Source organism: Lagopus leucura, unplaced genomic scaffold (genome assembly GCF_019238085.1).
Source record: "Lagopus leucura isolate 7727_CA_CO unplaced genomic scaffold, USGS_WTPT01 Super-Scaffold_100051, whole genome shotgun sequence".
Lineage (NCBI taxonomy): Eukaryota > Metazoa > Chordata > Aves > Galliformes > Phasianidae > Lagopus > Lagopus leucura.
In genome coordinates, this window is record NW_024962297.1 from 1,654,091 (window position 1) to 1,679,718 (window position 25,628).

The 25,628-nt window shown below is 44.1% G+C and overlaps 1 protein-coding gene across 2 annotated transcripts in view; it reads right to left on the minus strand.

The window, feature by feature from the left end:
- Window positions 1–1,328: 1,328 nt before the first annotated feature.
- Window positions 1,329–25,628, minus strand: part of RLF (RLF zinc finger) — a 28,094-nt gene continuing 3,794 nt past the window's right edge. Inside the window, exons 2-8 of one of the 2 annotated variants that reach the window (XM_042885600.1) lie at window positions 24,012–24,166; window positions 18,210–18,291; window positions 11,936–12,068; window positions 10,390–10,592; window positions 9,510–9,646; window positions 8,441–8,582; window positions 1,329–6,448 (exon numbers count right to left, since the gene is read on the minus strand). In XM_042885600.1, coding sequence (XP_042741534.1) covers window positions 1,751–6,448; window positions 8,441–8,582; window positions 9,510–9,646; window positions 10,390–10,592; window positions 11,936–12,068; window positions 18,210–18,291; window positions 24,012–24,166 — 5,550 coding nt within the window. In that variant the 3' untranslated portion in view covers window positions 1,329–1,750. Of the gene's footprint in view, window positions 6,449–8,440; window positions 8,583–9,509; window positions 9,647–10,389; window positions 10,593–11,935; window positions 12,069–18,209; window positions 18,292–24,011; window positions 24,167–25,628 lie in introns of those variants that run through there. The other variant, XM_042885601.1, reaches the window with a different exon arrangement.

Below are 25,628 nucleotides of genomic sequence, written 5' to 3' on the forward strand. Positions count from 1 at the left end.
TTGATCCAAAGTACAACAGAGCTTCTCTGTGTATCTACTCTCAGCCCCACGTTCAGGTGCAGGCAGTGATAGGTGGCAGCCCCCAGGGGACAGTGCTCAACACCTTCAGTGACACAGATGGGATCCAGATGCACCATCAGCAGTTCACACAGAGTTCTTCGGCAACAAGGACTTACAGTGGAGTTTATATAATCCACATAAAGAAATGCAAACTCGGTTGAAGTCATGTTTTTAAAATGATTTGGGAGTCTGACATAAGGACGTAGGAAACCAGACTCTGGAGGGAGAGGTGATGCTGCAGCAATATGCACTTTGTAGTCTTGCTCATTAATCACACTGCAAGGGCAGCAATACCTCCCAGAAAGCCAGGATTTTGTGCACTGCTTCTTCTGTCTGCCTATGGTAACTGTTGCTGTTCCCACATCCATCTCAGGAGAGGGAAATCAACGCACCCTGAGTTCCATTGGAGACGGATATTTGCAAGAAGCCTTTCCACAGCAATTTATCCCATCGTCTCAGGCAAACTCTTGTGATGCATTTCTCTCTCACACAGGAGAGCTCCATCCATGCCAAGCTGAAACCCCTCTTACTGCTGGACAATTCTGTGCACCTAGAATTGTCCTTATTTAAAAAAAAAAACAACCCACAACTAATTCACAAACTGCACGAGGATGTTCCCTGCCCATCTATGGACACAGCTTCCTATGGACCAGAAAGCAGAAATGGGAAAGAAACAACCTGCACAGAGTTTCATTACAATCAAACTTGAGCACAAATGCGCCGTTCTGTCGGATGCCCCCCGCTGCCATCTGTCATGGGATGATGGTGGGAAGATTCCACCTCTGCTGCCACACCACCTTCATCTGTCTGGATATTGGTTACCAACAAGCATTTTGGAGGATGCTTCATTTACTTCAGACACCCAACCCCAGTGCAAGATTTAACATTTTGACCTCATCTTTCCTCTCCTAAATCCTAACAGGAAGATGCACACATCCTCTCACAGTTTCAAAATGAGATGGGAAAGATACAGCAAAGGGCCCTGCTGCTTGGAGCACAATCTGTGCGCTGCAGGGAGTTGGCCTGGATGGTCTTCATCCAACCCAAAGGATTCCGATTCCGCTGCATTCTTTGAAGATGCCCAAATCCCTGCTCCAAGTTGTGAGTCGCTGAGGGACGGCACTGCTGTTTGCTCACCGCCATTCTCGTGGAGACTGGGGCAAAAACACTGATGGAGGAACCAAACGCCATCGCTCCAAGGTGAGAAACGAGACGCAGCAGGTCAAAAAACAAGGAGGCCACGCTAAGGATTTACTGTACAGTAAATAAATGGGTGAAAAATCGTAATTTATTGAAACTCATAACTCAAAAAATATAAGATGCTGTAGTGTACAATATGTTACACAAAGCACCCTCGGGTGCACATTCAAGTCAACTCCATCGCCCCAAACCCTGGTACCCCAGCACTGTTCCATACACAGTCATGCACACGTACGCTGCAGGAGGAAGCCTCCAGTACTCTGATGTGTTAAATAGCACCAAAATCAGCAGTCCATTGGAGGAAAAAAAAAAAATAGAGGGGGGAGGAGGGAGCTAAATTAACTTGGCCAATGCTTTTGACAGATATTATACATTCATGTAATTAAACAGTCTAAACTAACCTAAACAGTGTGAACTGTGACAGCTACTGCTCTGACGTGAATTCTCCCCAATAGCAGCAGTGCAGGCAAGCTGCTCCAAGCAGAACTGCTCACATACTTCCTACGCAGAGCTCGTCTGCCTTTTTTGTCGGAAATAAATCTATAAGGGCTGTGGAAAATTTGGATCTCTCAAGAACAACTACAGGCCTTAAGTAATGGAGCTGCTTTAAGGCAAGGTCTCCGCAGCCCGTCAGCGCCTTGTCCAAGATTGCCCTCAGGTTGTCTAAAGAAGGGGCAGATGAGGGCTCTGCCAACAAGGGCTGCATTTCTGCGAGCTGCCCAGGATCGCTTTGGGGCACGACGACGCTTTTGTCACTCGCACAGCTGTTCAGCGTGGAGTCCTTCTGACCCTCTCCCTCTTTCTGCAACGCTCTGTCTATGGGCAGCTGCTCGGGGGACTCCCATTCCACCACCTCATCAAACTCCTCGTCGTCGTCGTCATCTTTTCCCTCGCTTTCCTGAATGAATTTTAAAAATGAAGACTCAAACCCCATTGGTTTATATGTCTTTAAATCAAATGGTCTGGAGACTGGAGGCTTCTGAAATTTGTCTTTCGTAGCAAAAAGCACGTTTCTTTTTGCACTTGGATTGACTGCGCTTTGCTCGCAGCCTTCTGGCTCTTTCTCTCTTGGCAGTTCTAATTGTAAACCGGAGAAATAAGAGCTATTTTCTCTTTCACTGTTCTCAGAAAACTCCTCAGTGTTCCCCACGCCCGACTCCCTGACGTTATGCTCTTCCAAACAGCTGCTTTTGGAGCTGTGGCTACAGTTTAAAGTGCCCGAATACACGAAGGCACCCGTACTGAAGCTCTCGCTACTCGATGGACATTGCTTCTGCTCCTCGCTGCTCACATCCTGATGCTCAGTGTTCGAAACGAGAGACTCCTCCGCTTCCTGCGGGCATTCAGGATCAGCTGATTTCTCCTCTTTCACTTCCACGTCTTTCTTATCCAAGTCTAAGGCTGGGTCAGAGCAGGCCTGCTTTTCAGTCATTGTGCCACATTTAACGCAAAGAACGAGTTTCTGAATCCTCTGCTCTATGTACATGTTGGTCATCTGATGTGTGCGCTTATAGTGCCGCAATATGCTGCTTTCCAACTTGACAACAGACAGACATCCCACAACCATGCACGGGTACTGGGTCTGGTTAGAATTCTCCTGACACATCTGCAAGGCTTCCTCTTTTGTTTTGAAACTAAGCAAATGCTTGTCCTTACTTCTGCTAATCCTTTTCGGTTTGTCTTTGACCCTCTTTCCATTCTGCTTGCTTAGGCCAAATCCGCCTCTCACACAGCTTTGCCCACTTTTATTTTTGTCGTGATTATCTTGCTCCTCTTTCTGACTCCCGAAGAGATCGTCGTAATATTCGCTGTGCCGGAAATACACGTGCTGCGAATAGTGACTGTAGTTGGTGAAAATCCGATTGCAGCCGTTGAGGTCGCAATGGATTTCAAAATCTTTGTTTATTTTCTCTCCGCTGGCATGTTCTTCGATGAGGTGCTGTTTCAGCTTGCTGAAGGTACAAAACACAGCAGGACACTGGGCTTGATTGCAAGCAAACCTTGCAGACTCAGTCCCAGCAAGCAGCTTTTGGTCATCCAAGTGTTCATTGTGGAAATCACTACAATGCTTAGCGAGGTCCTTAGAACAGAAAAAACGCTTACCACACTCTTTATGTTTGCACGCAAATATTTTTTTACATTTGACAAGTTCCCTTTTTGTTTTTGCCTTGTCTTTTTCTAAGCAAAGCTGTTCCTTATTATACTGGTGAACAGTCCTATAATGGCGAATCAAACCCTTCTGGTTGGTAAACGCGGAGTTGCAACTTTTGTGTATGCAATGAAATGGTTTGTGATACTTGTGCAGTATATAACATAAGTTTCCTTTAGCAACTGTTCTTTTACTGCCTCTCCCTTCCCTTGCTTCCAGTTCCTCCCTATGGCTGTCCAGAGTTGCTATTTTAGACGATTTTCTTGTTAGGTTTCCATCCGTCTCCTCACTGGACTCCAAATCTGTCTCAGAACTGCATTCCTCCTTTTTGGGATGACAGTGCTGCTCGGAACGGTCAATGAACTCAACCTTGGTTGGACAGACAGGTGTTGGGACAGCGCTGTTTTTGTGCACGCTGTCTGGACACAAGCTGGCATGATCCAATTTTTCATTAGAACACACCTTGTGAGCCACCTGCTCGCAGCCAATCTGATGCTTGTTTCTGTAGTGAATCCTAAGGTGTGTTTTTCTCGTAAACGATCTTTGGCAAATATGACACTTGAAAGGCGAATAGCGATGCTGGAACATGTTCAGCTGAAGAACCATTTCCTTGGAATAGTTATGCTTTTTAACATAATGCATTAAGAGAGCTTCTCTCGTCACAAATTCACACGTGCATCCCTGACATTCGCAGAAGAACGGTTTAGCTGCCAGTTGAGTAAGGTACTGGCTGGGCAAGTTTTCTTGCTGCTCTTGGAACTGAAACTTTGAGGTAGTTGCATCGACTTCTGACTCGGGGCACTTGGTGTCTCTGGATGAACAGGACTGGAAAGAGCCCAAAACACGCTTACTTCTTGAAGAACTCTGGATGTTAGAGTTTTTTAAACTGAGATGCTTTAAGCCTAACATGAGTTCCAACATGTTATCCTCAATACCTGATTCTTTAGAACTGTCATAAAAAGACGCTTCTGGAGAAGAAGGATACGTTTCTTCCTTGAAGCTGTTGTTTCCTTTAGCATTTATATTGCAGCACGAGTTTTCTGGAGAGTCGGTATTTCTGTCTGCCTTATGACCCAACTCTGCACTGATGTCTGTAGGGGACTGACTTTCTGGAGCATCACTCAACAAATCAAGAAAGTCTTTAGTTTTCACTTCCATACCTTTTTTCCCTTTGAAGTTATACGGATGAGCCCTGCGCAGGTGTTTGTGCACACTTCTGGAGTTCTTGTGTGCAGAACAGCAGCCTTCAAAGCCACAAGAAAATTTCTTTTCATCAAAGCAAACTGCTGCATTGGAACACTGCTGTTTCACATCTGCTGAATGGAAAACTCCTTCCTGGGACATGAGGAAGCTCGGGACAGTCTGACCGTGAGCCAGTGTTTCAATCAGTAAAGGAGGGACCTGGCCTTCATTCACCGCAGCAGTCCCGCTGTGGTTTCCACAATGAAGACTGCAATTACTTTCGCTGTCTAGATCTTCACTATCAGAGAGAGCCTCTTCTTTAATCTGGGGGATTTCCTGCGATGCCGTGGGATCCAAGGATTCATTCTGACGGGAATTTTCAGATTGTTCAAGCAATTGAGACTCTTCAAGTTTCATCGTTTGCTTCACCTCCCCATTGGACACCGCAATATTGTGCACTGCAAGGTGATTCTGAAACTCAGTTTTTGAATAATAAAACTTTTTGCAACCAAAGAAGTTGCAGGTATACGAAGCATCTCTGAAGTGCTGTGCCTCATGGTGGTAAAGTTGCCCTAAGTCACTGAAAACAATGTTGCAGCCGTTCAACTCGCATTTGTAACGAAGATCATCGTGCGTTTGTTTGTGATTAAGCAGCTCGTTAACTGACCCAAATCTGGCATAGCAGTCCATGGACACACACATGTACGGCTGAGGCCCGCAGTGCACGCGCTCGTGCTCCCGCAGGTGAAAGGACGTCATGAAGTGTCGGCGACAGAAGGCGCACTTCTCTCTCCTGTTTTTCATATCCAAGTAGTGCTTCGCGTTCTCATCGTTGTTCTGATGTTCGGCTTTCAGATGCACGCTTAAATATTTGAACTGCTTAAATACTCTGGAGCAATCCGTCCCAGGACACGGGTAGATGTCCCTGTCTTGTAGCTGGCAATTCTCCAGCTGGCTGAACGTGACATATTCATGTGCATCACTTCCAAAGGCTTCGGGGAGCTCTGGCTGATGTGATTTCTCCTGAAGCGTCGGAGTGGGGCTGCTGGAAGCTGTTGTCTTCTGTGGTGATCTCTCTTTCTTTAGTATTATCTTCTTTTTAGGTCTGTGTGTTCTACTAGGGGGCATCTTAACGTGTTCCATTACGTGTGGTACGAAAAATTCCTTTCTCTTGAACTTTTTCGTACAGACCGGACACGTGTAAATGCCATCTTCCATATGCATCTTAGAATGATGCAGTATCCTAGCCTCTATGCACTCCCTTTTGCAAAGCACACAAAAAAATTTGTACTGAAGCCATCTCTGGTATCGTTCTGAAGAACCAATTGGTTTTTTCACCCTTGCTTTTTCTTTGTGGTAGTTTATTGGGTCTTTCCCATCGTAATATTTGTGGTCCTTTGCCTCATCACAGTCACTGAAGAAAGTTTCTAACATGTCGGTTTCGTTGATTGACATATTACAGCTCACATCATCCTCTGAATCAGAACCTGCTTTCCCTAACAGTTTAAGGCAGTGTCGCTTTAAAGTCTTCCAGTCCCAGAATTCAGGATCAAATGGCCAATATGCTTTTAAAGCTAACAGCAGCTCACAACGGAGCGAGTTTGGAACCAGTGCATTTTCTTCATCAAATTTTTGATCTGGTTGCATATAGAGCTCCTCCAACATATTAAACCCACTCAAAGTTGGCTCCAGCAAGAATTCAGTGAGCTGACAAGCTCTTCGAACTTCAAGGTCTTCTGGTAAAAGGCATGCTATTGTTTTACACACCGATGTCTTCATTTCGTCACTTCCATTCGATCTGATCTGAAGGGCTCTCACACACAAAAGAACAGACACAGCAAGCCCTGCTTCTTCTGCCTGTTAAAAAAATAAAATAAAATAAAAAAAAAAAATCAGATAGCCACAAACGTTCCTTTCTTTTGTCAGGTACACGCATCCCAGAGCTGTTCTCTAAAAGAGCTGTGTGACAATAGCATCCAGTAGACTTGGAATATACTTCAGGCTTCTGAGTGTTACATGTCCAAGTCCATCACCATCAGCCTACAACATTTTAAATTACTTTATGTAAGGAACATTGACTCTTTAAGTGAGGGGATCCATCTCACATTTACTGCACTGTGGAGGAGTCCACTAACTAGTTTAGATGTCAGAGCACAGAACCATAGAATATCTCAAAAGTTGGAAGGGACCAAAGGATCATCAAGTCCAACCCTGGCTCCAGGCAAGACAACTCAAAAACCAGATTATACATTACACATAGAATCACCAAGGTTGGAAAAGACCTAAAAGATCATCCAGTCCAAATCCACATCTCAGAGTGGTGTCCCAACACTCCTTGAGCTTCAACAGCTTGAGGCTGTGCCTGCTGCCCTGGGAGCCTGTTCCAGTGCCCACACACCCTATGGTGAGGAATCCTACCTGGCCCTCCCTTGTCACAGCTCCATGCTGTTCCCTCACATCACATCACAGTCACCAGAGAGAAGAAATCAGTGCTGCCCCCCATTCTCATCATGAGGAAGCTGTGGGCCACAGTGATGTTTCCCTTCAGTCTCCTCTGGGCTGAGGAGACTGAGGGACTTCAGCTACTCCTCATGTCTTCTCCAGATCTTTCCCCATCTTCATAGTCCTCCTTTGGGCACTCTCTAACAGTTTTATACCTTTTTTGCACTGTGCTGTCCCAAGATCCTCACAGTACTCAAGGTGAGGCCACACAGTGCAAAGCAGGACAATCCCTTCCCTCACTCGATGGCAGTGCTGTGCCTGATGCACCCACGGGACAGCCGGCCCTCCTGGCAGCCTGGGCATGCTGCTGGCTCATGGTCACCCTGCTGCTGACCAAGCCCCCCCAGACCCCTTTCAGCAGGGCTGCCCTCCAGCATCTCACATGCACGTGTAGCCAAGGCTGCCCTTCCCAGACGCAGAGCTTCTCTCCTTTGTCAAGAACTCTCTGCAAGGCCTCGCTACCCTTGAAACAGTCAACAGCTCCTGGCAATTTAGTATTAAATGTAAATTTGCTCAAAACTCCTCCTAATCTTACATTTATGAAAAGCTTGAAGAGAAGCGGCCCATAAAGGGAGGCCTGGGGAACCCCACTACTGACTGGCCACCAGCCTGATAGCACCCCATTTACCATAACCTTTTGGGCCCAACCCATCAGCCAACGCTCATCCTTTATGTTTCTGTCTAGCTGTAAGCTGGACGTTTTGTCCAGAAGGATCCTCTGAGAAACAGTATCAAAAGCTTCACTGAAATCCACAAAGGTAGCAACAATTGGCTTCCCTTGGTAAACTAGATAGGTGATCTTGTCATAAAAGGCAATTAAGTTAATTAAACAGAACCTTCCCCTCACGAACCAGAGCTGGCTGTGACCAATGACTATGTTGTTCTTCAGATATTTTTCAATAACTTCTTCAGGCACTGAAGTGAGACTGGCAGGCCTGTAACTACCAGGATTATCTTTCTAGCTCTTCCTGAAAACTGGAAAAACGTTTGCCAGCTCCCAGTCAACTGGGACCTATCCAGATTCCCAAGACAGCTGAAAAATAATGGGGAGGCCTTGTGATGACATCAGCAACTCCAAGTACCATGGGAAAAATCCCATTGGGCCCAATGGACTTGTATAAAACCAGGTGGAACAGCAAACTGTACGCAAGTTCAGGGTTACATGAAACAACTCCATGGACCAACTCGGTCATAATCTCCATCCCTCATCACTGGTAGACCTTAATCATTAACAAGTCAGATGTCTGATGTCTTCATAGCAGATCAGCAGAATTATTAAGAGAACGGTAAATTCAGCTAAACAATTCCAGTTGCACCCAAAGCCTCTGGAACGAAGCACATACTTACTTCAGACTGTATGACTCTTATCAAGAAAAATAAATGCTGTAGAGTCTTGGCAATGATGCCAAATTGACGACATCTCTCCAAGAAGGAATCTAAAGAAGGATCTATTCTTCTCTGCAATTTGCTCCAGAAAAGTGTCAGCTCCCTGCAAAAATTAAGAACAGAACATAAGCCCATTGCTGATACACACAGCCTGCATGGAGTCTACACACCTCAGAGCTGATGTCACAATAATTTAAGTGTTGCCAGAAAACACTGCACACCTCCATCAGCTCTTTATCTCCTAGAAATGCTGACAAGAACAGTTACTGTGCCTTACTTCCATGCGTGCATTGGATGAAAACAGTTTGCGTCCTGTTATTTAATGGGTAAAGACAAGAGGATTTATTTTGTTTAATACAGATATCTAGAGTTGAACAAATTGTTTAAACTCCCTTTATAGTCAAGAAAAAGAAAAACAACACAACCACAATCGCAGTCTTAACTTTTTAGACAGAAACTCAAACTGGGCACAATGAGTCACAATGCAGCTCTGCCGCAGGGCACGAAGCAGAGCTGCTGACATCTGCATTCCAATGACACAACTCTTCCCTGGTGCTTTAAGACTCTAAATCTCTGAGATTTACAAATATCTGAAGTTCAGGAGTGAAATGGATGGGGCTGGTCTCTTTCCTTTTGTGTGCTGCAACAAAACAGGGGGCAACGAGGAAAAAAACTGCAACACAAAGTTCCATACAAATATGAAGAAGAACTTCTTTACTGGGAGGGCAGCAGAGTGGTGGGACACGCTGCCCAGGGAGGTGGTGGAGTTTCTTCCTCTGGAGATGTCCCAGAACCGTGGGGATGTGGCTCTGAGGGATGTGGTTTAGTTGGCAGGATTGGTGGTAGTGGTAGGTTTTTTTGTTTCTTTTGTCATAAGTTATCTAAACAAGTATTTTAGCCTGATATATTTCTTAAGTTAAAGATGCATCCACTTCCACTACGTATTTTTGCACTTTATTAGCTTAATTCTCTCACACGAAAGTCACTGATGGAAGAAGAATGAAAAGCAGCAGTAATATGCATTACTCACCAAGAGCAATACACGTTTGCTGTTTGAAGCTGATGAGTAAGGTATGTTGTACAAAGAATAAAGGCAGTGTTTTCTTGCCCCTCAGATTCCAGATTACATATGATGTCCAGTACTTCTTTGCAATCCACCTTTGCAATCTAAAGAAAATAAATTAAGAGCACATTTATAAGACAAATATATGCTTACTCTGCCAAAGGAAGCTGCCTCAAGCACACAAACAAAAACACTGCCCCCTTTTAATAGAGTTTACATCACACATTTCAGCTACAGAACGGTGTCAAGAGTTGGTAGGAGTGAGTTCTGTTTCCTACTCAGTTTTACTTTTCTGTAGGACCCTCTTCCATTTGGGCAGTTAGCAAAATGCACCCATACACCATAAAGGCAATGCTACTACAACTCCCAACTCTGCATTTTGCAAGCATTCTTTTTTTCTTTTTTTTTTTTTTTTCTTTTTTTTTTCCCTTTTGTCAATTAAAACCCAGGTCCAAAAAGGTCAAGAGATCTGCTGCAAAAGCCAATCTCATGCTGTCTGCCCATAAGCATGAATTCCAAACAATCATGTTCCAAAACATGACACTCAACCAGAACATTTCTGTCGATGGTATTTTATAGAGGAGAGACAGTTTGCAAAGCAAGGAAGACCTGAGACTTCCTTCAGCCCTTTCTTCTCAAGTCAAGCTTCCACAGTGAAAGCTAAAAGTGAAACACTCACCTGCCTCGATGAGGAGAGTTGCAGTTACTGCTGTCATCTCCAATAAATCACTGATATTTTGGAACTCAACTGCGACACTCACACTCCAGCTTCAGCTCTCAGTGTTGCACAAATATATTTGTAAAATGCTGATAAACAGCCAATAAAGAGGGACCATGATTTACTAACCTCCTTAATGGAGTCCTCATTAGGCAGCATAGAACACACACAGGTGATGTAGGCTTGGCGAAAAGATGCAACATTTGCAATATCTGGAGAATCTGCACACAGTTTTGACAAGAAAGTGGCTTGTGGGATGCAGTTGGACTTCATCAAATGTTTTATTCGCATCTGCAGAAAGGAAGGCCCTTCTCGTGTAATCAATTTATTAGCTAGGGAAAGAAAAAAGCCTTTGAGAATGCATCAACTCACAGCTGACTGAATTCACACCTCCCTGAAGCTGCCTCCCTGCACTCAGAGTTCATTACAACGCTGTGCAACGCGCCCAGCTCCCCTGCAGAACACTATGGGTGATGGAAAGGGGCAGCAACAAATGGAGCATTTTCTCCCACACAAATTCCCAACAACTCAGGAGGGAAGGAATGCTGGGCTATAGGAAACAGGGTGCGGGTAGAAATAACACCAAAGGACAGCATTCCTTAAGGTAGCACGGAATTATGTTGCAGCAGTGCCCAAAGGGCACTGATAAGGTGATTTTGAACAGGATTCCACCCGTTTAGTTGAGATTCAGCACCTTCAACCTTTAATTGCAGCTTTATATTCCAAAGAAGCAGAATATTTCAACCAAGTATTTTTTTTTTTCCACCTCAAGGTGTTAAAAACCCCCATATTTCCACAATTTGGGAAATGAATTTCAGAGGGAAAATGTTATTTCTGAGGTAGTTTTCAAAGCCACGCCAGCCTTTTGGTCCAGGTCAACCAAATACAACCAGTCACCGCAAGAGGCTGCAAGCCCCTTCAATATTAGGAATGCAATTCCTAATGATTTTTCTGTAATTAGTTAGCACAATCTATTCAGTGAAGTTCAAAACCACAAAGGAGCTGCATTAGGAGTTAAAGTCAGTTTTACACTGGATCAAAAGACATCTGACTGAAAATCTTGTACTTAATTTGATTCTCTTTTGAGGGATGCAGCAGGCACTTGGCCTTAGCTGAAGGAATATGCTTCAGGGCAGCTATGGGATTATTTCCAGGTGATCAGGATCTACAAAAAGACAGCCTGATAGTCTCCAGATCTACGCTTGATTCAAAAGACCCTTGACAATTAGGAGAAAGAAACCAGTGTGTTCTTACACTGCATACAATCAGACACAAAGGTCCAGGAAGGAGCCCTGCATGATGAGACAGAGAAGCAGCGATGGAATTCCTGAAATATTCCTACATGACACATATTAGAATCAGTGCTCTGCAGCCAAACGGCTTACAGAGCAAAACCTCTTCTTTTAGTAGAAAAAAATAATTCCTTTTGAAAACATTCCTATTAATGACACTTGTGTAACCACAGTGCAGATCTGGCAGCAGGGATCATCATTCAGTATGCCAGGAAGTGTCGACCATAAACAGAACTCAGCAACGCATGAACACACAGTACACACGTCCTGCACAAAGCCATTGAAACCAACTCCTTTCTGACTTTAAATCCTTGTTTCCCCACCAAAGGTGCACTGAGTTACTTCTTAACAACCCCACCTCATCGCCAGCACCTCCTGCTTACCTTCCTCTGTTTCTACAGGTTGCTGGGACAGAATTTTCATAAGAACTGGATTTTTCCACACTCCTTCCCTTGTGATGTCCACCAGTATTTGGAGGTTGTTGTTCCCAAATTCCAGTAAAGCATCGTGTGAATCCTAAAAAAAAATGGAAATCAATCATTAGAAGTCTTTGTCAACCATTAAAATCATGTAATTTTTAATTACATATCTTCATATCTCATTGCATTCTAACAATTTCACACCGTTCTTCAGAGCCATTACTGCTTCAGTGCTTGCACTGGGCTTTTAATAATACAGCATCCTTTCTTGTGTACATTTCCCTAATTCTGTAATAATGTTTGCCAATTTCAACGTCCTGAAACTTAACTGCCTTCTTAATTCAAAAATAATAATAATAATAATAATAAATTCCCCAGTTGTGATTCTGCAATTTTCATGTTTCTTCATGAATGTGTGCAGCATTTCCCTCGCTTTTAAGTCTACTGCTATTTTCTAGCTTCTGAAAAAGAAGAAATAAAGAAATTGCTATATAAAAGATGAAGGATAATTCTGCAGCAAAGCACTGAGTGCCATCCGAGAAACAGGAATTAAGACTAAATAGCTCTAAACATGAAGTACTGTGAGCCTCAAATGTTATATTTACCATTAAAGCTAGTGAGGAGCTGGTTGTTTCTCTGAGAGGCATCAAAGCACATTGGTATGAAGTTCAAATTCACACACACCCTAAAGGTTCATGCAGAGGAAGGGCAGTTGGTGGCATTCAGCTATCTGCTCATGTGAGGGAAGCAATGAATGAAAAGCCATCCTCAGCTATGGAAGGATCTGAGCAATGGGAGCAATGGGAGCACCTGTGAAAGAACTGTCAGAGATCCCAGCACTTGTGTTTCTAGCAGGAAAATCATCTCTGAAAAACTCACAGTATCACTGAGCAGAACTTCCCCCAAACTGACAAAGTGAACCCAAGTAACTGCAGCAATTGGTGGCTGCCTGGGCAATGAAGTGCTGCTCTCATCAGTCACGCCACATCTCCAGTTGAACAGAATTTGACACGACTGCATCCTCTGGTTCTAACGAGCTGTGCTTACAATTAGCAGTATTCTTAATCACACAGTATACAGCAGCTTGGGTTGAGTAGGACCGGTAGAATCCAGCCCTCCCCTTGTCACAAGCAGGGACACACTCCTCTAGAACGCCATCCAATACCTCCAGGCATGGGGCACCCACACTAACCCTGAGCATCCTGTGCCAGGCCCCTACCATCACCACCACCAAGAATTTCTTCCAATTGTCCAGTCTAAATCTCCCTTCTTTCGGTTTAAATCTGGTACCCTTTGTTCTGTCACTCTGGGCCCTTGTAAAACCTCTCTAGCTTTCTTAGGAGCCCTCGTTGGGTACTGGAAGGTTGCTTTGAGGTCTACCCAGAGCCTTCTCTTCTCCAAGCTGAAGAACTGCAGGTCTTGCCGCCTGTCTCCCTCTGTAGGGTACAGTGCTCTCCTATGAGCATCACAGCCTCCTCCAGATCCATGGCAACAGCTCCACATCCTCCCCGTGCTGGGGGCTGAGAGCTGAACACAGTGGGGTATCAAAAGAGAGGAACAGAGGGGGACAACCTCCCCCCCAGCCTGCTCACCACACTGCTTTCTGTGCAGCCTGTCGGCCTTCTGGGCTGCAAGCACACACTGCGGGCTGCTCACCTTCAACTTCTTGTCCACCAAACCCCCAAGTTTTTCTCCTCAGGACTTTCCCCATTAGGCATTCAGAGTAAAAGACACCTTTGCATTTCATGGTTAGCTATCCTTCAATACATTAGATATCAATGTTCAGCAGTCTCTAGTTATCAGATGTTCATTTCAGACCAACTAGTGAGATCACTTCCATTTCTAATGCTGCAGCAAATCACACACTGTAAGTCTGCACAGGGAAACCTAAATTTAACTCTTGGGCGATGCACCCATCTACTGAGGAGAGCAGCTTTATTCCCAGTAAAAGATTCATGAGCAGAAAATTACATTCCTGCAGAGAGATTTCACTTCAATTGATCCACAGCTGTGAGAGTCTCAGAAGCTTCTTAAAGGATTCCTAACAAAACCACACTGCTCCACAAGCTACTTAAGAAGCACCAAATTAAAAACACAGCCAACAGGCAACCTTCACCTCTTCCCCCTCTAATTATACACACCTGCTCTGAGTGGACCTCAGCACACTCATAATCATGGAATGACTTGGGCTGGAAGGGACCTCAAGGATCAAGCTCCATCCCCCTGTCTTATCTACAATGGATAAACAGTTACTACTTCACCACCAAAGCCTGTGTCCAGTTTTAAGTTGATACTGGCCCATTCATCACCTGGACAGCTTTGTTTCCTAGTGAGTGATGGACTCAGAGCACGAGGCTCTTCAAGGAGGCTGTGTGTCCATCTGACTTTGGGATGCTTTGTCAGTTAACAGAGAAAGCGCGCAAATTTGTGAGAAAATCATCCCCAGCAAGAACTGCACAAAGACTCAATATTGAAAAAGAACAACAGAAAAATGCACGTACTACAGAACTCCCTGCAACCTTCTTCCACGCTCACATCACACACCAGCTGCATAATTTCAGAGGACAAGCAAGAACACAGTGCTCTGCAACTTGGTCTAACAAGAAGCATTACATCCGTGGGAGATCTTATTGTCACAAGAAGCACAAGGAAGACTAGGAACAAGCAATACATGTTTTGTGTATCCCCAGTCTAGTTAGGAATGCATTCTGTGCTGCTTTATTAACTATAGAGATTTGCATAAACAATTTGCCATGCAAGTAGAGCAGGGAGGTAAGCAGCTAGCCTCAAACAACAGCTTTCAGTACTGCTGCTCATTTCAGACAAAGAGCATGACTGCTGTGGGAAGGCTCCTGCTGCATACAGGAAGAAGAAAACAACAAAATAACCACAAAACAAAATCACATTGCCCTCATTTGCCAAGACCAAGGAGAAGAACCCAGGGAACTACAGGTCAGCCATCACAGTCAACGTCTCCAGCAAGAGAGTGGGACAAATTCTCCTGAAAACGACACATTAAGACATTCAGACACATAAAGAACAACAGTGGGACTGGAAATAGAAAGGACTTACTTTAGCAAGTAACACTTGATCAGTCTGAATACACTCTGCAGCAACAGACTGCAGATGACATGAGAGCAGGCAGCGTTGCTCACACAGACATAGCGAGACTTTCAACAGTCTCCCATAGCATCTCCAGAACTAACTTTTCACGATATGGAAAAGGGGAGAATAATGTGGGTGGCAAAATGAGCTCAACTGTCAGGTTCAGAAGCTTTGTGATCAACCATACAAAGACTAAAGAGCAGCTGTCTCCTACTAGCATTTTTCAAGGGTCAACGCTGGGCTGACATTTTCAACATCTTTATTCATGGGCTGAATAATGTGGAAGAGGACATTTTCTGCTGGTCTGTACCTCACACAAAAACAGGAGAATAGCAGGCATGCTGCAGAGCAGAGCTGTCGTTCAGAAGGAGCTCCAACAAGCTGTAGGAAGGAGCTGACAAGGACTTCAGCAAGTTCCACACAGGGAAATACATCAGCAAGTTCCTCACAGGGAAACACCAAGCGTTGCACCTGGCACAGAACACCCCAAGGCACCTGCTGCAGCTCCAGAAGCATTCATACAGTGCTCTCAGAAACACGGTTTGGATTCTGGGGAGTCCTTTGTTGAGCCAGGACTCAGTGATCCTCGTGGGCCTCTTCTGCCTCAGGACATGCTGTGATTCTTATGTTAAGTATCTGTGGAGGCTGGTGACCAACTGGATTGGTTCCAGCTTGGTAGAACTGGCCTTTAGGGTCTGTAAGGGAAACATCAGTCTGTCACAAGCCTTTACAGCAAACAAGGTCACCTCTGCTGAACTGCCTTAACCAGAGCATGACCAAGAGGCTGGCCAAGTGTTCATTCCCCTCCATCTGCTATTTTTGAGGCTCTGCTGTAGTACAACACACTTGTCACAGTGGAGCAAGTCCAGCAAAGGCCTTTGGAGGGGTCTGTGCAACCACAGGAAAAGAGAATGAAGGGGGAATACTCAGAAGCCAGATGAAGCTAAACTCCTCATTAATTGTAAGAGTCAATACAACAGTCATAATAAAGGGAAATCCTGATAGAGCATGTGCTCACTGCAGCATTTTGGTGTTTAAATTCTTAAAGATGCTTAACATGACTAAGAATGAGAAGGAGAACCCTCAGCAACCTGATCCAAAATAGTCCTACAAGGTAAAACTGGAGCTCTCTTCTAAATCCAGCTGTGCCACGACTCTTCCACAACAGACAGCTTCAAGGGGCTGCACATGCAGTGCATTCACTCCATGTACTGCAAGTACACTTAGCGTGAGACAGTGCTTCCACCTGAGACTGCTCTGACAGAAAAACAAAAAGCAAGCCAACAGAAGGAATGCAGTTCTGCCCAAAGACAGAAATACAGTCCAGATTTCCAGCTCTGACCTCCCAGCATGCTCACTAATTGAAATTCATTATTAAAGACTAAGCAATCTCTAAAAATTACTCAAAAAGCAAACCAGCAAGACACCTGTCTGTAAGACCATCTCAAAAATCAGCTGTTGGTAGCAGTAGAAGAGCTGGTGCTAATTTACAGATTCAAAGATGTGTGATGATCACAGCAGCGATTTCTGCCCTTGAGCCTGGGATGTCACTTACAATTCAGCATTACAGTCACACCCTGAGTATTCAAGTGACTTTAAGTGCCCCTAACCAGAGCTCCAGGAGCTCTTAAGCAGTGCTAAGAACCTAAAAAAGAGTGACAACACACAAAAGTTTCAAGGTGCATTCAAGCAAAATGACCTAAGCAACCATCATGCTCACACAGCTGCTCTTTCTCTCAGGTCTTCTCTTCCTGTACAGTTTGAAAACAAATTCATCAGAAAGAGTCTCAGAGGGAAGATTTTTTAGTATCTATTTTTGCTTAACACAAGATCAGTTCCCCACTTTATACACGGCCAGATGGCGTGCCATGGAATTTGACAGGTGAGTGACAGGGAAAGTCAGCACTGCTGCCCAAAAATGCTCAGGTTGGAGCTTTAGGAGAGCTGCACATGTGATGGTACAGGAACCACAAACATCACAGGGAGATTAACAGAACTGCTACGGATGTGCTAGCAAACCTGCATCTTATCCACAAAAGTACAAGCACATTCTGACAGCTCCCACTTCTCATCTTGCTCAGCAGTGCAACACCAGGCACTTTTCAAAACATTCCTATGGGAGAGTGATCAGACTTTACATTCCCTGCTGTTAGGGATGCCAGGGCAGAGAGCCTTGGGGTGAGCACTAAGGGGACAGACAGCAAAGGTGCTGTGTGCCATGGATGGCACTACTGACTAACAGTTTTACTGCAAGTCCTGAGAATGTATAAATAATTCCTGTGGCATCATTTGAACAAAAGCGTGTAATTCAAGATATGCCCAGCTCTTACTGTTGAGAAATTGTGCAACATACACAAGACAAAGAAGAATCTCTTAAATTACAAGTGCTTAATGCAGCAATACTGCAAGAGACAGCTCTAGGAAGTCACCAGTTCTCAGCATGCATTGCATGCAGCAGTGTGACTCATATCTCTTCTGGGAATTATTTATCAGAGAAAGAATCTGGATGACAGAGTTTCTGTAAGACACACACACACACAAAGGACAACTCCTGGGTATACAAACTTATCTTATCTGAGGACAGGTATGTGTTACACCCAAAAAGCACTTCCCAAGTAACAAGTGCCAAAGAAGACAAGCACATTTTTGAGCATTGTACTACAGCAGCTGAGGTTTGCTGCCTCCTAGTGATACCTATCCCAAGCCCCTCTCTGCTACTGTGATTCATGTTCCAGATGAGCCAAAGCCACCAGTCTTAGACACTGCAAACACACATCATCTGCTGCCTCCCCTGCAGCAAGACCTAACTACAGAACAGAACTATCAACTTGGGCAAGGCTGAAGTTGTACTCCTGAGAAGACTGCTGTCCCTCAGCTGATGACATCCAGCCACTCAAACAACCAAGTAACAGTGTGTCCTGACAGCAGCTCTTCCCCAGCACATCTCTACTCACATCTGAGATCACATGCTAAATTGGATCAAAATCAGCATGCTGTATGAGCTTCTTCCTAAAATAAGATATGCTACTAAACCTGAGCAAAGGCTGAATGAGGATTTTTTTAAAAAGGAAAATATATATTTAAAAATATGTAGAATTGGAAAAAAAAAAAAAAAGAAATCCAGAGCACTTACCTGTATGGACTGATGGAATTCTAGCCACACCTCATGTGGCAATTCACTTTCAGGAATTGAAAGGAGTAGCTCAAAACAACTCCTGGAAAAGTAAGAGGCAAGTAAGCAAGCTACCTGAACAAATCCTGTCTTTATGATAGATAACATTTGTGACAGACATTACTTAACAGAGAAGTGACAGCAACGCTGAAATACATTTGACTGCATAAATAACTTAAAGGCCAACGGCAGCCCCAGATTTGGGCAGCCATCAACAGAGAGGAGCGCTCCTTTTCCCCGTGCACAACATAAGATTGCTATCAGCAAAAAGGAACTCTGTCCAGTGCAGCTTAGGAACTTTGCACTACAGAATTTCTACTCTTCTGAAATGGAGGAGAACGTCAGACCTAATTGCTGTTCCTTCATTTAAACCATCAGGCTAATGCTGATTTTTAAGGAGAAAAAAAGAACAAGGAAATGACTGCAGACATTTAGAACACTCACTGTATCTCAGGGGAAAGTCCTGATCAACGCTGACCAGTTTCTTTGGAGACAAAGCATTAAGGCTATTGCCTACACTGTTCACAAATGGGTTATCTAAGCTTACACTGAGCACACAGACAACAAAAACCCCAAGTGCTGCACAGAACAACATCACCAAGTCAAACTGAAGGCATCAGCCACAATGCAGCATCTAGAGAAACCACAGGGCTGACGTACAGCAGGAAAGTTCCCACACTTCACCTCAACATTAAGAAAGAAAATCAGTCCAGGGCTCCCATACAAGAACCACACCAAATTGCTGCTCTAAGTTAGACCTACATTGTTCAACAGTTCTAATTCATGCTAATTATTGCTAAATACCTCCACTCCCAAATATTAACTAGAAGATGTGACTGGACAACACACTGCTCCCAGAGACAGAAGAGCTAAGTGTGGGGAAGGGGAAAAGACAGAGATGGCCATCAAGCAAATGTGAGTTTGGGTACACCCAGCTTTGCTGTCAATGTGCTTTTCAAGATGCACACTTCATTTTCTTTCGTTAAAGACTCCACTGTCCTATCTACTTCCACTAATTTAATTTGGGGAAAAAAGCTTGCTGTAAAAATATTCTTTGATCTATGTACTAGTTATGGGAAGATAGCAGGCTTCAACTACAAGGCAAAATGAGGTTTCACAGAGCTTTTCCTGCAGTTAAGCACTTGGGTGCTGCCCGACCTATGGAGAGATTTTTAGACGTGATTCCCAAAGCATTATGTGAATACAGACTGAGATATCAGCCTGTGAAAATAAAAGGGCTGAGTTTATACCTAGAAAAATATCATCTGCTGTAGCAACTCAGGACTGAGTTGAGCCAAGAAATCTCTGAGCCCTGCAGTCTCCTCCTGGAGCCATTTCTGAAGTGTGAAGCACACCACCACCTAACAGCTTACAGCACAGCCACAAAAGCCAACCAGAGATTTGTTGGGTTTCTTTTTTTTTGCCAAGAAAAACAAGTCATTGTCTTTAATTTTTTGTTACAAGTTACTCATGTACAGCTGCACAAAGACTCTCTGTCCTCCCTTAGAAGCAAGAGGGAGGAACGGCCGTTCAGAGCAACCCTGGATGAGAACACAAAACAAAGAAGATGCCATTCTCCCCAAAGGGAAAGTCAACTGCTACTGAGCAGAACAGCTTTGGCTTCAGCTCAGAACGCTGCTGGTTCTTCCTAACATCACTCTGTACAATTCAAAGGCACAATTTCATGGTGTAACTCTACTGAAAGCTGTTCAACCTTCCCACTCCTTTGTTCTGTTAAAGAACAAGGCCTTGGGGTTTCTCCTTCATTTCATGCTTTCTACCCATAACGTACTCCCTGATTTCATGTTTTTTATTCTGCAGAGCAACTCTGAGTCAAATAAACCCAACGCTTCATATCTGCATACAATTATTTCACTACCACTTTTATAGGCAGCAATTTAATTGTGTTAAAAGACCAGCAGGAATAATCCACCTGCAGCCAGAAGTTACTCTGCATTTGCTCTGAGTTGAATTAACCCTTAAGGACAGCCAGCAGAGCTGTACAGCTGAGTTAGTGAATTAAATTACAGCAGCTCATTAGACAGAATAATGCTGTGTTAGACATGTAAAGACACTGAACTACCACACCTGCCTCCTCACAGAGGTGCTATGAAAAGCAAGGGCTCTCCTCCTGGAAGCAATACACATCAGACTCGCTGCTCTAACCACAGTTCTTTCTACTTAGACATTCAGGTCTCCTTTCTTCCACTGGTTGAAAAAGAACGTAAAACACCTTGCTGAAGATGTGGAAATGCTGATGTCCCTTTCGAATGACTGCCTTAGCAGGTGGGGCTGGGTTGGGCAGATACTCCTCCCAGCCTCTATGATCCTGTGCTTTGCTGCTGTGTAAATGAGCATCCCGAATTCTATTTGATCCAAGGGCCACAACGAAGACCATTCCTTTTCCCTCACACTCACTCGCCCACCCTGCACACCACAAGCACTCCAAGCTTTCCTTCTATTTTCTAATGTTAAGCAATGGACCAGAACATCCTCACACTGCACCAGCATCAATTTTCAGGGGATGAGGGGAGTGTGAAAGCAGTGTTTGTGTCTGTGGCAGCTCCCATCAGAACAGCACACTTCCATATCCCAAACCAAGTAATATTATTCCTCCCTCACAGAACTTAACTTCAACCTCTAACTCCCTGCCTCAGCTCCTCTCTCCTTCCCATTTAAACTTATATAAAGATACGATGGGAGAGCTCAGAGTGAGGAAAAGAGCACACCTAAAACCCATGACACAGAACCACCCGTGACCTCACGCGTCGCCTCTTTCATTCCTCAGATTCCTCTCAACTGTAACCATAACAAGAACACGATGATTCTACCACACCAGCCACAAAGTGAGCCGAGTGCACAAGCTGCACCCTGAAAGATGAAAGAAGCTGTACTCCAGGCATCACTGACCCCACATACAAAGACAGAAGGCAAACCTAAAGCTAAATGAGTAGGAACCAGCGGAATAGTGATTAAAAAAAAGGATGGGAACATGATAAGAGAGTGAAAACTGCCAAGGTGTTTTGCAAAGAGATGTGCTGGGCACCAGCTGAGGCAGCTGCCTGGCCTGCAGCCCCACACCATCACAGCAGCAGCTACAAGCAATGTGACAAGAACTCATCCTAATAAAAAATGGATCTCTGTAAGATCAGCAGACTGCAGCCAAACAGATGGAAAAATAAGAAAAGCTGTCACAGGAAATATGGAGAATAAAGCAGCTAATTTAAATAGTCTGCTTTGGCAGTCGGTGAAAATACCAACACCCCATTCTCATTAGAGGTATTGATAATGAAATGTTTTCTTTGTTGCCACTAAAATACACAACTAAATCTCATGATTTGTATGAAGCAGTAAAAAAATTACATTAAAGCCATTTTATTTAACTTTTGTCAGCAGATCTGGTAGAGCTGCTGAAGCTGATGGAGTTCAAGGAGCATCTGGACAAGGCTCTCAGATACAGGGGTTGAGTTTTGGGTGGTCTGTACAGAGTTGGACTCAACGATATTTGTGGGCCCTTCCAACTTCTGACCTTCTATGGTGCCCCAATGGTGGTTGGTAAAACAGTGGGACTTACAAAATTAATAGAAGAGGATGCAATTGCCACGGCAACTCACATCTGGTTAAATATCAGCAGGTCTTACACCAAGAAAATTTATCTGCAAAAGCTTAAAAAAGGATAATGCCATGCAAATCATCATCTAAGCTGTGAATGTCATCAATCCAAGGGACTGAATCATCGCCAGCTCCTGGAGTTCCTTAGAAGTGCAGATGCTGGTTATGGGCCGTTCCTCCTTTTGCTGAAGGAAGGTGGCTAAGTTGGGGTAAAATGTTACAAACGTTTTACAGTTTGTGGAATGAAATCAAGGATTTATGGAATCCAAGGGAAATTCTGTGCCAGAACTTGAAGATTAAAAATGGCAGCTGGATTTAACATTTTGGGTGGGTTTGACCACTCCTTAAATGAGTGAAATGTGTCTGAAACGTGTCTTTGAGGTCAAAAATCAACTCATCAGTGTTATGCTTCAAACCAAACTGAATTATGGCAAGCTCAAGTTACGGCAAGCTCAAGTTATGGCAAATGATTTCATGCATTTTAATGCGTTGGCAAAACAGTCCTGTGAGCAGAGGAAAACACGCAGCCCTACTTTCCATTCTGATAACAGAATTTGAAAATAGTTTTCAAAATTGCTGAGAAAGACATCAATTTCTTGTATATTTTTTACTCCAGTTTCAGTCAACATAAAAATATGAGCTGCCAGTCTTCAAGAGGAATGTGTAGAGTTGCAAATCAACTCAAAAGCCTGGCCTTGTCTCTTACCATAGGAAGACACCCCTCACTTCTCAGTCACACCTTATTCATGCCATCACCTTTTGGCAGTGCATCCATTTGTCAACAACTCTGCTTTCATGGATGAAGCACAGGAAGAGTAAAACTTCATCAGACATCTCTGACAACCCCCTGAGAGCTCCAGCCACTGCCATCAACCAGGCACTGATGCTTGGTTTCACAGCTACAAGGTCACACATCCCACTAGTTTTGTTGTGTTGTTGCTGCTCTTATTTCCTAATATATTTTTTATTAAAACAAGTTACTTTTGGCAACATTGGGACATATTATATATGAGGCCCAAGACAATTCCTCTTCACTCAGTGCAGCCCAGGAAACCACAAGGCCATGAGCTGAATGATTTACACTGTAAGCTTTCAGTTTCCATGTTAGCATCTTAAATTAAACAAACAAGGAGAGGACTGTAAGGTAATTCAGGTGGGAAGGAATCTGATTTTATGTTTTTTTCTCTCCTAGGCAGAAGTAGAAAAAAAAAATAAACTACTGCTAGTTCATATTTTCTCTTAACTCCAAATATTAAAAAAAAAAAAAAGCATCATAAGGAGATATCTGGTTCTGACTGATATTTCAAGCTCATCCATTACAAAACGTGTTCTCAAAAACAACACTTGACTTCAGATCACTACTGGCAGAGAAAACAGAGAAAAATCAGCCCACTGAGAAACCAAACTACTCATATTTTACACAGAGCTTCATAGCTAAAGTTCAGAAACTTCGTCCTTCTGCCTTGAACAAAACCTCACCAGCAGTGCTGTTACCCTTCTGGGGTTAAGGTTGCTAACTGATGGCTTTGAAAGCCCTTACACTGCGGCTTTTGCAATCACAAACAGCACCCCTGCACTTGAAAGTGTCTGTGAGGAAGTAAGAGAAATTCCAATTTTGCATCCACCAGTAAGAACAGGAACAAAAAGGAGAATTGCTTTACAAGAATCCATCTGCTTTAAATCATCCAACTGCCTACAGACACTGGTCAGAGAGCTCAGGTTAAGGCACACGTGGCTTATATACACACAAAACTTCGTCTGTAACCAACACAAACAGCTTCTTGTTTTCAGAAGGGGATCTCCTCACAACTTCCTTGCACTACAAGCAGAAGGACACACAAAGGCAGCAATTGCACCAAGACCGATGCAGGTTTCTTCAGCTATGCATGAAAGTCTAGCATTAAAGCTTGCATTCAAAGAGAACTCAGCTTCTTCTACTAAAGAAATAATTTTTAGAACCTTTATGAAGGAACAGAGTCTTCTCAATACCTTTACACCTACCCAGGTACGGAGGAACTAGATAATACATCTTAAACACGGCTGTCAAGTATTACACTGCATTTCAACCACTCGCCCGTTCATTTGTAAAGTATTGTTTCTGCCTTTCTTTAAATGTATTTTAAAACACAGGTGTACCAACTTAACACTTACAGCACCAGCCTGCCCAGCACCAAGAGAACATCCTCACATTCCGTGGTCAAGTAAGGCCGTGCGTTGGCAAAGCTTTGGATGGAGATCCGATATACTTCCAAAAAAGGTAAAATATGTTCTGATGCACCCCGACTGCCAGCGTAGTGAAGAAGTGTCTGAAAGAAAATGGGTTTTTGTTAGAAGGTCTCATAGCACACTTTTCTGTAAGTAACAAACATCATTGTGTGATATCCAGTAGAGATGGTGGGTGAATTCTGAAAGTGGATTCCTATTCCAAAGGAGGGCTTCTTCTGTGCAAGTGTCACCCAGGCAGATCCACACATGTAGCAGTGGATCACAGCAGCACCAAGGTTGGAAGAGACTCCAAGATCATCCAATCCAACCGTCCACCTCGAATCATAGAATGGCTGGGCTGAAAAGGAGCACAGTGCTCATCCAGCTCCAACCCCCTGCTGTGTGCAGGTCGCCAACCAGCAGCCCAGGCTGCCCAGAGCCACATCCAGCCTGGCCCTGAATGCCTGCAGGGATGGGGATCCACAGCCTCCTGGGCAACCTGTTCCAGTGCTTCACCCCCCTTTGGGTGAAAAACTCCCTCCTAATATCCAACCTAAACTTCCCCTGTGTCAGTTTAAGACCACCTCCCACCAATACTTTCTACTAAACCACATCCCTCAGTAAAACATCCCAACACTGAGATTAAGAACATCTATCAAGCTGTACTGTATTAAAGACACACATACAATGCAACAAACATGAGGCCATCAGTAGAACACTACAGAACTACAGAACCCAGATCATACCATTCTGTACCCATGTTCCAAACACAGGCACAGTACTGAAGAAGCCACCTAAAATCCAGCCTGCTTTAAGAAAAATAGTACAGTTTTGACAGTAGCATTTCCTCAGCTTCTTAGACCTCCAATCAACAGTGTGTTGTTTTCCTACCAACCACTGCATAACACAGAGCAGGCAGGGTGCTGAGCTAAGGACAGTGCAGTCCTGCTTCCAGGCAGCACCTCCTCTCTGAAGGCAGGCACCCTGCAGCTGCTGTTCTCACCAACTACAACCTCCTCCAGGCCAAACCAAGTACCAACATTAAGGTCAGCTCCAAAGAAAAAAAGGCAACGATGCTGAGCTTTGGGCAAACCTCAGGGCTAAGACTGTATGGGAAGAGTTTAGTTGTCACAGGGGTTTGGACAAGTCCTATCACTTCAGGCTGTGCCTCTGACACCTCGAAATAACGTGTGATTACATCAGACTGTGACAGGACATGGCTGACCAGGCACAACGGTGAGCCTGCTAAAATACATGCAGTCATTACAGTGGTCAGAAACTTCTGAAGTGTTTGACATAGCAAGAAATAAGCAGCTAGTTCCATGCTGTTCTGTGCACTGCCCAATGCTGTGTCAGTGATCTCAGCCATACCTTAACAGTCCCAGGGTCAAAGAATGCAGACATCCACTCCACCAGCACACCCACATGGGATGCTTAACAATGAAATCTATGGAAATACTAAAACTAAGACTGTTCTGCAGGCTGTTCTCCCAGAACTCAGTAATACAACCCCTGTGTGAATTCAACCATAAAGTAACCCAAACCACAACGTTAACAGTTTTA